The 17,420-nt window shown below is 43.9% G+C and overlaps 1 protein-coding gene across 1 annotated transcript in view; it reads left to right on the top strand.

The window, feature by feature from the left end:
* Positions 1-7,230: 7,230 nt before the first annotated feature.
* Positions 7,231-17,420, top strand: part of MOSMO (modulator of smoothened) — a 57,548-nt gene continuing 47,358 nt past the window's right edge. Inside the window, exon 1 of the mRNA XM_080913618.1 lies at positions 7,231-7,341. Coding sequence (XP_080769744.1) covers positions 7,236-7,341 — 106 coding nt within the window. The 5' untranslated portion in view covers positions 7,231-7,235. The remainder of the gene's footprint in view (positions 7,342-17,420) is intronic.

The raw sequence follows: 17,420 nt of genomic DNA, 5'->3' as shown, positions 1-17,420 counted from the left end.
AGCACTTCGTGCAAGTTATATATCCCCAACAAACACAGGAAAGGCAAATCTAGAAAGGCTTGGAACCCAAGACATCAATCACCCTTGTCTGTTTCCCCGTTTACCATTTTTGCTTTTGAGGGAGCCCTTCTCCATTCCTCAGAGCACGGCTCTCTCGATCCTCCCAGAGCCTAGGTTGGAATCTGTCCCAACCTCCAACAGTTTGGAATCCTCTAGATGAGGACCGCAGGGCACGGGGAAACCTGGGTCCGGCCATCTCTCTGAGTGGCCGCCAGGGGGCGCTACAAGGCTGCTTCCGAGATTTTGGACAGCCAGGTAGTTGCCACAAGGCTTCAGAAGATCCTGGAAAATGTGGCAGTATGAATGAAAATTATATGGGGGGAAATGTTTTTCTGCGGGAATGAGCAGAATGTCTGCTTCACACAAGGCTCTTCATTTACTGTGGGAAAACAGTGGAGACAGGGCAGGAGCATAGAAGGGAGGGGGCCTCCATATGTGAGGGACACGTTGTTGGGAGACCACAGGAGATCCCAGATTCCCCGGAATGGTGGTATTCAAATATTGCTACATCAACAGCTCTAAGTGCCTGTGGTATTTTATATGAGAAAGGGCCAAGAGTGGCCTGGAAACAATGAATCACTATTAGAGACAGATTATTGCTTCCTTTCATTTCCCAAAATAATTCCTCCTCCCCCACAATTCACAAAAATTCACTGGAAGCCACTGTGTGGCTTGTAGGGATGCTGAGGACAGGATAGAAGATGAGACAGACAGACAGAGGTTTACCCTCTTGGAAACTGAATTTCCTTTTGTTGTTGTTGTTTGTTTGTTTGTTTGTTTTGTTTTCTGTCCCCCCACTCCCCCCAAAACAGGCTGTGTAATCTGGCTGTCCTGGAACTCGCTCTGTAGACCAGGCTGGCCTCTACTGCCTCTGCTTCTCAAGTGCTGGGGTTAAAGGCACAAGACACCACTGCTGCACTGCCTGGCTAGAGCTTTTCTTTCCTTCCTTCCTTCCCTTCGTTGTCGTCTTCCTCTCCCTCCTCCTCTTCTTCTTTTAAGAACTTTTATATTCTTATGTAGCATTGGCTGTCCTGGAACTCAAACTCACAGAGATCCATCTGTCTCCAAAATGCTGGATTAAAGGCATGTGTCAGCTTGGAATTTGTATTTTCAACATAGATGAAGGAGAGAATTTTAGGAAACTACAAATTATAGAAAACAATTTTCAGTAGATAAAATAGTATAATGAAGTGGATCGCCACTCTGGTGGAGACCATAAACCACCTTGTTCCAGGGTATTCAGCCCTGAGTCACACACTGAGCCAAGATTTTTAGGGTGAGCCTGGATATATCTCAGCTCAGTCTTCTGTTTCTCTAGTTCTGCCCAAACAATAAATCAGGGCAGATTTTCATTAGCTAGACCCCTTCCTGCAGGGTTTTGTGCAAAGGAACCTCATGCTGCCTTTCTTCTGAAAAACCTTTTCCCTCTTCCAGTCTGGCTGGAATCCATTCAGGTGCCAAGTATACTTTGTCACAAAGTGTATACTTTACCTCCGTCTCCCTATCAGGGGAGAGAGTAGAAAACATGGGCATAACTCTCATCAGCGATCCTCTTACTGGATGGGGGCACCACCAGATCGCCATCTTGAGGCATAATTCTCATCAGCAATCTTTCCTCCTCAGGTGGAAAACACTTTAGAGTGGATACCGGGGTCATACTGACTAGACATAAATTCAAGAACACTGTGCTTTCCCAGCTTCCTTTCAGAGCTAAATAACCTTCTCCACTTTCTCCTGCTGCTGCCTGAGGGCCTTTTACCCAGGATCCCATGTCCCCAGAGCAGCTAGCGGCCAGCACAGGGCTACCACAGAGCAGGCCTAGCTATGGCCTTGCCATGGCTACCCTGTAACCTCTGATTTCTCTGCTCAGTCTTGTTTTTTCTCTATCTCTACCCAGAGATGTGGGGACCAAAAGCATTTCCTGATAACTCCTTGTAACTCAACCTCTTTCCTAAAGGACCAACCCACAGCATCAAATACTAAAGATAACCTGAAGTATAGATGCTGAGAAAGGATTCAGGATCTGGACCACCCAGTGGAATGATGACCAATCCTTAGAAAAACTTAAGTCTCTGGAACTGGAAAACTCTAAGATCCAAAATACTTTTTTATAAATGGTGTGTTATAACAGAGGAAGAAAATGTACTAACATGGATCATGGACACACAATAAGACATCCATTGGCCAGGAGGCATCAGCAACAGCAATCCCTAGAAAAGCAGCGGACGGCTCCAGGGACAGGGAGCAATGTTTGATGCTCAGCCAACATCTGGTTTTTAAGTGTCCTGTTTCTTACAGGGCATGGGTGACTGTAACAACTGCTTCTTGAAACCTGTATAGCTGCAAGGGGCTTAGGCTGGAAACAGGGTCTAAGCCACCCAACTCGTAAGTCACTCGAGAGATTCTGACAACAGGTAAGAGGGATTGTGGGTGAGTGGGAGGGATGTGATGAGTGTTTTGCCTCCAGATGGCGATGCCCCCATCCAGTAAGAGGGCCACTGCAGTCCTGCAGGAGATACTTGCAGACCCCTAAGAGAAGCAAGTCAAAATTGAGCACTAAGCCATAAAAAGAAATGATCCGCCTTTTGTTTCTTTTTTGAGACAGTCTCTCTGTGTAGCCAGGCTGCTCTTGGAACTTGTGGTTCCCCCCCCTCCCCCGCCTCAGCCTACCAAGGACAAGGACTGCAGGCATGTGTCCCCACACCCAGTCTTCTAGCTACATACGTAGGTACACATCTTTAATTCCAGCATCCAGGAAACAAAAGCAGGTGTTTGTGGATTTAAAGCTAGTCTCATCTACACAGTGAAATTTGAGCCTGAAAGACCCCCGAATTGGGGAAGCCCCTCACTCAAGTACCAGGATAAGCAAACCAAGAACTCACAGAGAGCCTATCTTGTTGCAATCAGGCAAGAGATTTATTGGGGGGAAGGGGGTAGACCAGAGCTCTGGGGACGACAGGTATCTCACGCAGGAGATAGAGGAGTCGACCCTAAACTCAATTGGGGGGACATATTTATAGGGGAAATTACATAGGCAGTTAGCAACGGGCGCACAGCAATTTCATTGGTTTTTTTCAAATTGGCACACTCTGTCCATTTTGGACACAATTTAACTCTAGGCCACTCGCTTTTGGGGCACACTGACCTTCATACTTTGTTTCTCTCAGGACTGCAAGGCCAGCCCCGACCTTATCGAGTCTAGTTGGTCTGAGTTTGGGCCATTTCTTTAAACAAGTTATTTTGTTCTTAGCCTTGAGGCATACTTGTCCTCAAAGCAGGGTCGGTGGGACCAACTTGAAATTTTAACTCTTTCAAGCCCGTCAGTGCTATATTTCATAAAATGCTTTCTTACATTTATTTATATATGTACATGTACAGATGGGCATGCATGTGCCACGGTCAGGGTGTAGCAGGGCAGTTGGTTCTTTCCTTCAACCATGCTGGCCCTAAGCATTGAATCAGAATGGATTAAGGCTCCATAAGCAAGTGCATTTCTACTGAGCCATCTCTCTGGCTTGCATGTCACTGCAACAGAAGTGTTTCATCAAACCCAGGCAAGTGTGTCCCAAGAATAGGTGATATGAAGGAAATTCAAATCACCGGATCACTGTGGTTCTTTTGCTTGTAGTCAACTTTATTTGAAGATACTGAGGAACTGAAAATTTACTGGCCAGATATGGTACTACATACCTGACATCCCAGCTCTTGGAACAGAGGCAGGATATGAATCCCATACCCTTTGGACTACTTAAGATCCTGCCAGAAGGCCAGAGTGATGGTGCTTGCCTTTAAATGGTCCCAACACTCAAGAGGCAGAGGCAGGTGGGTCTCTGAGTTCAAGCCCAGCCTGGTCTACAGAGCAAGTTCCATGATAGTTAAGGCTATACAGAGGAAACCTCAAAACCAAAACCCAAAACACTTTATGATAACCAAGTTACAGAATAAACTCATACCCCTCTTTAGAAAACAAGGTCTTTCCCTGAGCCTAGAGCTCACCAAGTTGGTCAGCAGACTACAGGGATATTCCTGTCTCTGTTCCCCCCAGCAGGGGGTCACAGGCACTGTGCCTGGGCTCACATGGGTTCTAAGCACTACCTCATGCTTGCACAGTTAGCACTTTCCTGAGCCATCTCCCAGCCCTCTGCTGTCTTCTTGATGAACCATACTTGGCTGGATAAGCTGCTTTCCCCAAGACTATACCCAATTCCTGGGGTAGCTAGCACCTAATACCTAGTCAGTACTAGAAGATTAGTCCTTCTGTCCTGACAGAACTCAAAACACCCACCTTAGCTTGAGAGCTCGCTTTCAGTCTGTCAAAACCTCCTGTCCCTGCAGCTGACTTCAGACTAAGTCCACTTCCTTCCTTACCCCCACAGGAATTGGTCCTAAAAGAGTTCCCTAATAAATGTCCTACGCACCAATCAATAACTTTTCATCTCGGAGACAGTTCCAAGAGAACCAACCTACAAGACAAACTGCCATTTGATGCCTGGGTATAATAAGCTCACCTCTGGATTTGACTTTTGTCTTCTCTAACCCCAAGAATCCCAGGTACAAATTTGCAACATATCCACCACTCTCTTGGCCCACGGAGTTAAAGTTCACTGAGAGAGAAAGTACGTTCATTATCCTGTCAGGCCAAAGATGCTCCTTCAAGTGCAGAGTAATGGCCCAGTTTCTTTCCGTTTTCCCTGAAGTCCCATCTGGATTCAGCCTCTTCTGAGCTGAGTCCTACCATCGATCACAGTAAAGCACACCATATTCTCAGCCCTTTAACAGCCACCGTATGGCGATTTCCGTCTTTACACTGCCAGCACAGAGCCTCCAGGGAGCCTTCTATGATCTTCTGGGTCTCCAAGGACTCTGTCATAAGGAGCATGGTGGCTCGTCTTTGAAGAGAAAGGTCGCAGCTGTTTTATTCAGGTGAGTGATGGGATACCTCTGTCACACAGAACGTCTGTTCGGGGAGGCAGGAAAAAGAGGCTCAAAGCAAGGGCATGGATTTCGCAAGTTCAAGTCAGCAGCAGGGCTGGCATTGGAATGTACTTCTGCATTCTTTTTGCTCTACCCCTCAGCTTTGCTTCCATTGAAATCTAGGTTGAGCTATAGAAAAGGGAACTGTTTTGTCCTATATACCTCAGAGACATAGAACTCTGAATTATCAGTGTTATTGGAAAACAAACAAGAGTGTGGGGTTAAAATGGGAAGTTATGGGAACTCTATGAACACTGTGCTGGGCTCCTAATAACTAAACCCCTGCCTTACTTGGTGGGAAAAGGTTAGGTTAATCACTTTTCTACAATGATAAGCAACCACTAGACTGACAGAAAAGGACATTTTTTAATCCTTCTAACACACACACACACACACACACACACACACACACACACACACATTAATCTGAGGTCTAGAATCTTGAATAGAAGAATACACTTCAAGATGTTCTGGTAACTACTGCTAGGGTAAAAGGAAGAATTTATACTTGTGTGTGTGTGTGTGTGTGTGTGTGTGTGTGTGTGTATGTTTTAAACACATGAATTAAAGCAGCATCACTCCATAGAGCTGGAGTTAAAATTGTCACATTGTTCCAAGATTTGGCCTTGATCAGTTAGGAACATCAATGGGTATTAGTAAGGAATCCCCTCTGTCTCTCTGTATCATTACAGCTTCTTTTATTCTGGACAATCAAAACAGCAGATAAGAAGCCAAAACTATATGACTCCTTCAAACTTCCCCAGTCCTTAAAAGAGCTACTGCAGTAAGCTGATAGGCAGTCTATCTGGATCCCCAGGATATATGAATTACCCTAGGCAGTATATGTGGCAGAGGAAAAATAAATTATGTAGTTAAAGATGTACTTTAAAAAATACTTGCCCCAAGAGACCAACGTTTGGGCTGAAAAGTCTTTAGACCAGCAATCAAATCTGTTCTCCCCAGTCTGTAGCTACACATTACTACAAGGATGCTGGATTTGGTGGAATCTGAAACCTGCTGAGCTTTGTGGATAAGTAGGCATCCCAAAATAGAGACAAATGTCACTCTTCTAGGTCTTTCTAGAGCTACTTAGGTGGTACTTAAGTAGAAAAATCATCTCCATTTGCTCTATGGAATGCTGAGAAAGAGGTGGATATAAAGTCAAGGTTAATGGTGATTTAGCAGAGAGCCACGGTGGAAGGAAATCTCCAGGGGATAGCAAAATCATGGCCAAATCCCGTTATTGTAACAATTCGTATTATTGTTTCCTGTTTATGCACTCAATGTAAGGCTCTCCCCATAACCTTACTCTGTGAATAGTGTCACTAAACACCTGGTAAGCGCAAACTAACAAGCATTTCATTGCTTTCTCTGTTATCAGCAAGTCCTTTCCTCTGTCTGCAAAAACGCACGCATCTGCTCGTTTTTCTCTTTCTTGACTTCCCTAACTAAAAGCCACAATTCTCTTAGACTGCAGGGCCATTTCTGGTGTCCCTGCATTCGCTCCCCCTCCATTATAATCTATTTATACCATAGATCTTTACAAACCAAATAAGGTCATGTCACTATCCTTGTCGAAAACCCCCCTGTTCCTTCCATTACATTTGGAACAAAATCCAAACGCACATTTGGTGAATTTAAAGACAGGATCTCACTATTTAACCTAGGCTGTCATAGAAGTGGTGGCTTCCGCTTCCCCACTGCTGGGATTTACAGGTGCGTGTCCACCCTGAATGCCACCTCTGGCCTCTGCCTACCTTTTCTCACACCAATAAGTCACACGGGCCATTTTGCAGGTCCCTGAACCTGACAATCTTTTCACTTTCTCTCTCCCCAGTGGCTGTCTCCTTGTCTCTGGAATAGTCTGCACCTAATCCTCACAGGACAAATCTTTAAGAGCTCCGACCCGTTGCAGTCCCCAGCGCCGGGCTGAGCCGACGCCCCCTCGGGAAGGCTCTGCAGGGCAGTCCTGGCGCCGCCGGCCGGCGCGCGGTTTCGCTTCCGGGTGAGGGGCGGGCGGGCCGAGCAGTTCCGGGGCGGGCGGCGGCTGCGGGTCCCGGCGCGGAGGGCGCGAGCGCGCGGCGCGGGCCGAGGGCCGAGGGCGGCGGCGCGGGGACCCCGGGGCCCGGCGGCCCATGGGGCGCGAGGAGTGAGGCCGCGGCCTGCCCTGCGGTGGGGGGTGGGGGGAGCGGGGCGGGGCGATGGATAAACTGACCATCATCTCAGGATGTCTCTTTCTGGCCGCCGATATCTTCGCCATCGCCAGCATCGCCAACCCGGACTGGATCAACACCGGGGAGTCGGCGGGTGAGCGGCGTGCGCGGGCCGTGAGGGCGGCCATCCCCCGGTCGGCGGTCCCCAGGGTTAAAGGTCGGCGCCGGGGTGGGGGGCCGGCGGAGCCTGTTTGGCTGTGGCTCCCCCTTTCCCCTTTGAAGTGTATGTGGTTATAGTCTTTGCTTTATTTTAGGCCTGGGGGGGCTATAATAATACTAATAATAAACTTCATTTTATGGAGCATCTTTCATTCCAGCGCATCTCACGCACACGCGCGCGCGCTGGAGATAGCTTAATAGTAGTTAGAAAATTAAATAACACATTAGAGTCTCAGGCAGCCCCAGCGGCAGTGCCTGCTGGAACATTGGCGCTGGAGGCGGGTGTATGTGTGTGTGTGTTGGGGGGGTTGGGGGTGCCCTCAAGAAAGAGGCGAGCGTCTTTCCGAAGGGTATCCCAGGTGAATACACTGGCAGGATTCTCAGCTCCTACCCTCTCTTGCTTCTCTCTCTCTCACCTAGACCTGCGAGACCAAACCTTTAATTAATGTGCACAGCTGTCAGGAAAACCGCTCAGAATTAAGGAACGGTCTTGTGTTTGAACTGCTTGTTCAGTGAAGGTGAAAGGAATGAGGAGTGGGACCCATTAAGTGATTTGTTATAAAATGTATCACAGTGCTGTCAAACTTATTACATGGCGTGTAGGGCTTTCAATTTATCCAGCAATATTTTTAGCTCTTTAAAAAAAGCTGTAGATGGGACATGTGTTGCTTTCTTCTTCCTCTCTTCTCTCATCTAGACCTAGTAACACAAAATCATGCTGCCAGATTTACTGGTTATTAACATAACACTACAGAATTCTACTTGTCTTGACTGTAGAGTTTTAGCAGAGCTGTTAATTGTAACACATAAAAAGAGAGTTTGGGAATCATGTGGAATTTGGTAATACCTGTGGGCTGTTTCTGAAAGTGCCGCTGACTCCAGACAAAGTATTTGACTATACGTGTGACATTCAGTTCATTACCACTGTTTTTACTCTGTATGTGTGGTGATTCCTTTGTGAGACTTTCTTAAGTATCACATGCTTAGGAGCGAAGGTTCGCGCCATTGAGTAGAGAGATTCTTATTGAGAAAAGGTTTTTAGTGGAGTCCCTGTAGGTAGTGGATGGAATGCCCACCAGCAAGGTATCCTGGAGAAGGGAGCACTACTACACATTATATAAGGGAGCAGGAACGGTGCAGCATTCCAGGGCTGATGTTGCAAAGGCCTCTCAGGAGAAAGCAGGAGGAGAATAAATACAGAGCAGTCAGATTTGGAGTTAAAGTCTTTGGCTGTGAGTTGGCAAAGACATGAAAGGGACGGTGGCCCAAAGTTTGCAGAAAGGAGAGCATGTTTGAGAAACAGCTGCAGAGTGTGTGCAGGCGGTAGGCTAGTCCCACTTTGTGGCTGTTGGTGGTTGTGGATGTGCAGTGTGGCAACCTTCCTGCCCCACTGACCCCTGTGTTCAGCTGCCTTGACACTGGTGAATTTTCTAAATAGTGATAGTGAATAGGTAGTGAGCATTCTAAGTGCCCTTGGAAATAAAACAGCAACGGTACGTATATGAAATAAATAATACAAAATAGAAATCAATTACATCTTTGAAATCAGTGAGACAATCACAAGAAGTCCAAGTAGGCTGTGGAGTGTGAGGACTGGCTGGCTCCAAGGATTCAAGAGGGACCTCACTGGATAGAAAAACACTTGGCCATTCCCCTTCCTCATGTTCAGTTTACTCACATTTTGATGAAGGTGTTTTATTGCAGTCATTTTCAAGGTTTATTTTACTTTATGTCTATGGGTGTTTTCCTACATCTATGTCTGTGTACTATGCATGTCTGGTACTAAAGTAACAGATGGTTATGAACCACCATGTGGGTGCTGGGAGTCAGATCAGAGTCCTCTGGAGGAATAGCCAGTACTCTTAGCCACTGAGCTATCTCTCCAGGCCCTTTATTGTAAATTTTAAGTGATTTTTAAAAAATACACCTAAAAATACAACAGAACTCTTAGAACTGAGGTGATCTGCACAGTGTAGTTAGAAAACCACTGTAGTCAGCTGAGGAAGGTGTCAGGGTTCAGATACGAGCACCATCATTTGCTGCCTTTGTGGCATTGGCTCAAGCCCCTTAGGCTCCCTGTGTCTGTTTTCACCTCTGTAATATAAGGACATTAGCCACCTCCTTGGCTTCTGCATTAATCCACGGGAAGCAGTAAGAATGGTACCTGGCATTCTCAGCACTGAATACTTAGTAACTGTCATATTGCTGTTTTGCAGTGAGCCTGAAACTTTTACTGTAGGAAATGACAGGACCTCATTAGATGTTCTTGGAAATATGCAGACATCAAGAATAACATCACAGGGGTCAGAGTTAAACGTCTTCCCTTGTGCTTTGTGCTTTCTCTACACTCTGTTCTCTTGCTCATTTCTCATCTCCTTGGTGCTCCTCAGCCTTTGCATCAAACACCAGAGCCCCCGCTGATGAGCTTATCAGCTTGTTGCTAGAGAGTGGGACCACACTTTGGACCAGTAGGGGTTTAAGTTTTGTTTTTGCTGAACTGGTCCCAATACAGAAGAGGTACATTCTGTGTGCTTACCTGGCTGTAAGAGCCTTGGCTGCGTTTGCTCTGATCGCTGTGCTTCTGCAGATGCAGTGAAAGTGTTTGCAAGGGAAAGCCTGGGAAAGCACTTCTAAAGGACCCTTAACAGTGTCCATTAATGCTGGCTGGATATAATGACATGGTTACATAAGTCTGCCCTGTCGAGGGCAGATTCCCGCTGTCTGGTGGACTCAGCATTAACAGCAATATCAATTATGTAGTGCTGTGTGCTATCTGAAGTCCAGAGACTCCAACTACTTGCTGTGATTCCTTTGGCTTCATGCATTTGGCTGATGTAAAACTGTCATTTCTATATTTCCCCGTATTTCGGTGTTGAATATGATGCATGAGTGTCATTGTGGCAAGGGTTCCTTTTAAGAAAATGTTGTTGGGAATGTGGTGTATAGGTCTAGATTGAGTCCTAGAAAGAAATCTTTTCCATGAAGTGCTACCTACAGTTTTCATTTGTCTTAAATGAGATTTAAAGTAAATTCATTAGGAATTTGAATTTTTCCAGATTACAGACTAGAAAAGGGACAGATTTGAGTTTCAGTCTCAAATGTTTACTTTTGGCTTCATAAACATTTCTTAACCTCAGTGTCATTCTTTCCTCTTGTCCCTAAAGAAGCAAAGTTTTTTTTTTTGTGACACACACCTGCGCGCACACACACACACACAAATGCTGTTTTAGTATGATCAACAGTTAAGCTATTTCACATCTCTAGATTCCTGTATGGGGGATTTTCCCTCTACAGCAAGGGTTTCAGTGACTACCCTAAACAGACTAGTCTACTGCTCTCTGAAGGTTGCTACATTTTCTCAGTCTTCAATATCCTCTTCTGTAAGCACTAACATCACATTTTAGCTAATCATTTCCCCTTGAATGAATTTAAAATAGGAACAGGATAAAGATAGTGGTCACATATGTTGGCATAGCCTTGTAATCCTGGTACCCAGGATTCAGAGGCAGGAGGACAGTGGGTTGATCTGGCTGGGCTTCACAGTGAATGTGATAATTTTATCAATGTGACCACCTCTAAAAACAGCTAAGGGACACATCTTTGGGTTGGTGGGTAAAGGGACATCCAGAAAAGACAGCCTCCTCCAGAGTAGGTAATACCCGAAGGACAGTGCATTTAGACAGAACTGAGGAAAACAGTGCTGCTTGTGTGGCTTGCTTCTTGCAAGTGTCTGTCTTGTTACTGTTGCTGCCATAGGAAGCCAGCTTCCAGGCCTTCTAGGTCTTCAGAGCCAGACTGGGGCCACTGAAGCATCTAGTCCTGACTGAACAGTTACCAGATTCTCAGCCTCTCTAACATGTAGACAGTCCCTAAATTGTAAGACATTCTAGAAAACCGTGTCTTATAATGCATATATACAAAACACACACACACACACACACACACACATCAGTTATTTTGAGAACCTTGACTCATACAATGAATGAGCTCAGGGCCAACCTGAAGTGGTCCCTGTATCAAAAGCAGAAATGGTAGCAGATACAAGGGTATCAGTGTCTGATCCCTACTTCAAACACCGGCATCCATCTGAACAGAGAAAAGAATGCAAACGTCTTCAGGAGCAAATGCAGTAACCTATAACATGCCAGATGTAGAGGTTTTGGCTCCATGGGGTGACTTGAGAGAGAGACCAGGTCTGATTTCCAGGAGAGCAGAAGCCTTGAGACCATGCTCTCTGGTTTAGAAAGCATCTGTAATATTTCTTCATGAGTCTTTTCAGTCTCCAGTAAAATTCTTTTTCAACAACTTTACTGAGATGTATACTCCCACTTATGTATATGGTTCAGGGGTTTTTAGTTTACTCACAAACTATATACCAGTATTACCACGCCAATTTTAGAATGTATTCATTATTCCAGAAAGCAAACTCAGACCTTTTAGCTACCATCCTGAACTCCTAGCCTTAAGCAACCACTAATCTTTCTTCCAAGAGAGTTGCAGATTCTGGGTATTTAGGTAAGTAGAATTTTTGTGGTTGGCTTTTTCATTAATATTTTTAAAGTTCATCCATATTGGACTTTTAAAATACTTCTTTGCTGAATAACTTTATCCATTGTAGCAATAAAGTACTTTTTTTTTTTACCCAATCATCAAATGATAGGAGAAAATTCTATAATGATAAAGTAGTGTGCCAATATTATTTTTAAAAGTAGCATTACAGAGCTGGAAAGATGACACACTGCTGTTTTTGTAGAAGGTCCACGTTCAGTTCCCAGCACCTAAATCAGGTAGCTTACAATTACTTGTAACTCTAGCTTCAGGGGATCCAACACCCTTGTTGTTTCTTTGTTTCTTTGGCCTTGAAAGTTCACATACCTGCATGCAAGTATATTCATATATACATAAGTAAAAAGGACTCTTTTTTCGAGTGATATTATCAGAACTTACACATATCAAGTAATAAGAACTTTAAATAAAATTCAAAGGTAAATCTTTTAAAGTATTCACAGGATATCCTCAAAGCTTGAAATCATCCAATACTGAATTTCACAGTGTAGACCAGATTTCCTAAAATGAGATTAAGAGTCCCGAGCAAAACATTGATTATTTTCTCTTTCTGGCCTTCCAGAATTTATTTTTTATCAACCAACAGAGATATAAGCAGACATCAGTCTATGGGCCTGAAGTGTTGTCAGAAGAACTGGTACAAGGCGTGGACAGAAGGCAGAAATAATGAGAAATCATTAAAGGGAGGCATTCAGAACAAAACTGCCAAGCGATAGCTGCCTGTGTGTTCATTAGATTGGTGGCATCTGCCATAGCCCCTCTTAGAATTGGTTTAATAATAGTCACACACATCAGGCCTTCACTCTTTAGCTTAGCATGACCAAACCAGTGTCATTTTTAAATTCTTTCCGTGATAAATGTAGGTTTGTTTTAAAGTTAATTGCAGTAAGATGGCTTAGTAAGATTTGGAGCAGGTAGATTTAGGTTTTAATTTTCGGAATCTCCATGGTTTGTGACATGATATGGTTAGTTCAAAAGATGATTATTACACTTCGGAGGCAGGGGAGGAAGACACAGGCAGATTTCCTAAGTTCAATGCCAACCTGGTCTACAGAGTGAGTTCCAGCCACTGCTACACAGAGAAACCTTATGTCAAAAACCAAGCAATAACACACAGTATGATTATTCTTTAAATGTAGCATGTGAGGGATCAGCACATTGTTTGATAGACAGTACACGCCTGGATACTAGTCACAGTTGCTACTATTATATAGAAAGCCAAACACTGGCATTTGGAGATTTGTTCTTTTGCATTATCTGTCTTATTTGTTTACTTTTCCCCTGCCTTGTTTCAAAAAGAGATTTAAGGCAACATGGTGTGTCTATAGTTGAATATTCTTAAAACCCAACTGGGTCCAATCTGGGCAGAAGGACTGCACAGTAAGTGTAGCAGCAATGTAATCTTAATGGAGCACATGTAAGTACCCAAGAGTGCCTCGGGTTTGTGTGTATGAGAGGCAGCCAGGCATTGTAGGAAGGGTGCACAGGTTTGGAACAAAGCAGCATATAGTTGCAACCCATTGTCACTATGGGCCACGTGATCTTTTTAGACAGATTGCACCTTTTTTTTTTAAGGGTCTCATATTCCAAGCTGAGGATCACCTTAAATTCCCAGTCTTCCATCTCTGCCTGAAATTACAGGTGTGACCATCACGTTGACTGAGATAGATGTAGACATTTCTTTTTGTTGTCCAGAGCTTTTTTACTACGAATGAATTTATTTTCCCCATACTTCATTTCACTGCATATACTTAGCCAGTGGGCATCATACGTAACATGAGGGGACATTCGGGCAGGCAGGGAAGTGTTGCTGTCTGTGAAGTCACTGCACACACACAGCGACCTCATGCTCTCCTCCTCCTGTTCCCCCAGAGCTCAGGTCACACAGTTGCAGGTGTCAAGTCAGTTCATAGTGACACATGTAGGTGTCGATTTCACACTCACAGCTCTACCTGCCTCGGTTATCATAGTTTTTCTAACTTGTGCTACTGCTGGGTTTTGTTTGTTTTTTAAGTACTTCCTAGAATTTCCTTATCCTGCTAAGCAGCTAGCCCCTAAAAAGCTCAGTAATTACAGAAGCCATTGTGCTTTGTCCCGAGAACTTGTGGGGTGAGTTTGTGTTTTGGCCGTAGTCTAATAAAGCGGGATGGGAGTCTTCAGCACTGGTGCTGCGCGCTCTGTTGTTAAACATTAGTTACACCGAGTACTTGCCAGCTTTTCATAAGCAAGTAGAATATTGTGTTCCTCTGAGACTGACTGCTTCAGAATTGACAGAAGGGAGACTGTGTACATGTTTCTTTGAGTTAGCACCAACCAGCATGTATGCTTTGCCTCTGTAAAGTTTCAGTGTATGACTCCAATTCAGTTTTGAGGCAGACATTTCTTTGAATTACTGTGTAAACGGGCTGCACTTTTTATGTGACTCTTTATGTGACTCAGCTATAAATAAAATGTCACATTTGGCATTTTGACACTTGCTGCTGTATATATTGAGCAAAAAGGCAGCTGCTGACTTTTAATATAGATCTGCTCAACTAAGGACCATCTCCTATAGTCAGAGTAAACAAGAGTAAAGAAGAGCTGCAGTTGGATGAGTCAGATGAGAACCTGAAGGAGCTGCTCTCCTGTCTGTGGTACTGTTGACCTTGGAGCGTCCCTGGGTCAGCTTCCAACTAGATGATAGAAGTTCTCACCAGTTATGCCCAGCAGCTCTAACTTAGAATAGCAGACTCAAAGGCTTCTTAGATTATCAAAAATATGGCTATTTCTTTTATAAATTGACACAATTTTGATAAAAGCAAATCTTTTATCTTGCCGTAAATGTTCCTTGCAGGTCCCTTGGGTATTCCCTAAATCATTGGACTTATTCCCATTCTTACAACAAAGGCTATTTGTGGTTTAAAAGGAACTTGTGCTGGAAATTCAGGAGGATGGTTTTAATTTAAAAATATCTAATTTATTGTATGGATGTTTTCCCTGCTTATATATTTGTGTACTTTATGTGTGCTTGGTATTTATGGAGGCCTGAGAGAGTGTTTGATCTCCTGGAATTGGAGTTACAGATGACTGTGAGCTGCTATGTGGGGACCGAGAATCAAAGAGCAGCTGGTGCTCTTCGTCACTAAGCCATCTCTTCAGCCCTCTTTATTTATTTTTTTAGATTTCTTCATTTGATACATATGAACGTCTTATCAGCATCCTTATATGTGTACCACTTATGGCCAGTGCCTACAGAGGTCAGAAGAGGAATCCCAATTCTCTGGAACTGGAGTTGCAGAATGTTTTGAGCCACCATGTGGGTGTTAGAAACTGAACTCAGGTCTTTTACATGAACAAAACAGGTGCTTTCAACCATTGAGCCATCTCTCCAGCTCCTATTCAGAAGGATTACAATGAAGCACATGGAAAAAAAAAAACAAACTTATCCTTGAAGTTATATTCTGCAAGGATAAAATAGAGCAGATGGTCAGAAAGGTGTGGTTTGGACATTATAAGTGATACATTTAATAATGAGTATTTAAACACTCAAGAGGTCTTCTGCAGTACTTGTCCTTGGACATGGAACTGCATAAGTAAATGAGGTACAGCAAAGACATTTCCATTCCAGTTCATTTCTCTCTACAGTGCTGCTAAACTTATCTCTTCAAAGTACAAGTATAATCATAGTAAATACTTAACATAGCACTTTGTGACAGATACTGTTCCAGGCTTTATCTGTGTTAACTAATTTAATCCTCACAGTATCTTTATATAAGAGCTGCAGTTCACCTGCAGAGAGACGGAAAGTATGGGACTTGGCCTTTAACTACTGCATGTGTACTGGAGCAGACACCATGACACACCTTCTGCATCTGTAAAACAGTTACCAGAGTGTGGCTTCACTGTCCCTTCAACCGTAGGTCCCTTTTCTCCTTACAGAGCCTGTATTCTAACCCACTTCATTACTGTGTCCTAAGTACAGCTCCTTTCTTATTTCAGAGATTTTACTTATGTTTTCTCGGCCTCATGATCATTCTGGTCCCTAGCTTTCTAATCTGCATCTTGCCCATCTGTCAAGAATCTTCAGCTGACATCAAGTCATCTATGACATCTCCTTAATAACGTGTGTATTTCTCATGATATCATGTCTGTGTCAGAGTTATTTGTATGTTTCTTGCAATATATTTTTAGTATAGATTTTTCTTGTTTTCTTTTGAGCCAAGTCTTCCACAGTAACCCTGTAAGTCACTATCTAGGCCAAGCCATACTTGGACTCACTGTAATTCTCCCTCGGCTTACCTAGTGCTGGGATTTCAGAGGTGAGCCACCACACCCATCTGTGGTAGAACAGAGGCATAAGCATTCCACATTCACTCTTATAAACCAAAAAAGGAAAAGTAGTTTGTTTGTCTTCAGTTTATTCTCTGATCCACTTGTTTGGTTTCAGAGCTTAAAACCATTAGTTCTTTCTGGTACATATACTTACTGGGGGTTGGGTTGGTTTGGGTTGGTGTTTTTGTTTTCCAAACAGAATCTTACTATGTGGCCCTAGCTGTCCTGGAACTTAACTTTGTAGACCAAGATGGCCTCGAACTCACATAAATCTGCGTGCTTTTGCCTCCCAAGTGCTGGGATTAAAGGCATGCATTACTATACCTGACTAGAGTTTTTTGTTTGTTTTTGTCTTCAGTTAAACAGCCTCCACATTTCTTTATGTTTTTAGAGACAGGGTCTCATGTAGCCTAGCTTGATCTTAGACTTACTGTAGCCAAGGTTGACTTTAAAATCTTATTAATAACCCCAGCCATGAGACAAGTTTCTCTGTGCAGCTCTGGCTGTCTTGAAACTCAACTCTGTGCTAGGCTGGCCTTGAACTCAGAGATCAACCTGCTTCTTCCTCCAGTGCTGGGATTAAAGACGTGCACCACCACTGGCCAGCTCTTAAAAAAATTTTTTTTTTTAAATCTTATGTGTTTTGTGGAAATGTACACATGAGTGCAGGAGCCTGTCAAGACCAAAGGTGCTAAATCCCTCTGAAACTAGTGGGGGTTATAAGACACCCAACATGGGTGCTAGGTCTGAAGTTGGGACCTCTGCAAAAGCCATGCATGATTCTGTCTAACATCTCTCCAGCACCAGAATGATTCTTATGGACTAGCAGACCGGGCACCTTTTAGAATTTAACTCTAGAAAAGACTTTAGTGGATTCTGGATCAGAAGACAAACCTTCCTGGTATATCAGATGACGTTGGGAAGCTGAGATGACTGTTTCTAGTATCCGCCTGTATCCATTTACAATCACACTGGTACTCCATGTACAGTGTCTGCTTTCAGTGATCCAGCCTGCGCTTAAGATGTGCTGGTGTTGGTATGAGTGCCTTTCCAGTCATTAGAGAAGGTAGGTACATTGTGGGTTTCCCCCTACTGTGCTATTTCTTTTATTAATTTTTTGCCTCTGGAAGTAGTTTA

This window comes from Micromys minutus (genome assembly GCF_963924665.1).
Source record: "Micromys minutus genome assembly, chromosome: 2".
Taxonomy (NCBI): Eukaryota; Metazoa; Chordata; class Mammalia; order Rodentia; family Muridae; genus Micromys; species Micromys minutus.
Note: the sequence above shows the minus strand (reverse complement) of the source record. Positions and strands in the feature narration are given on the sequence as shown.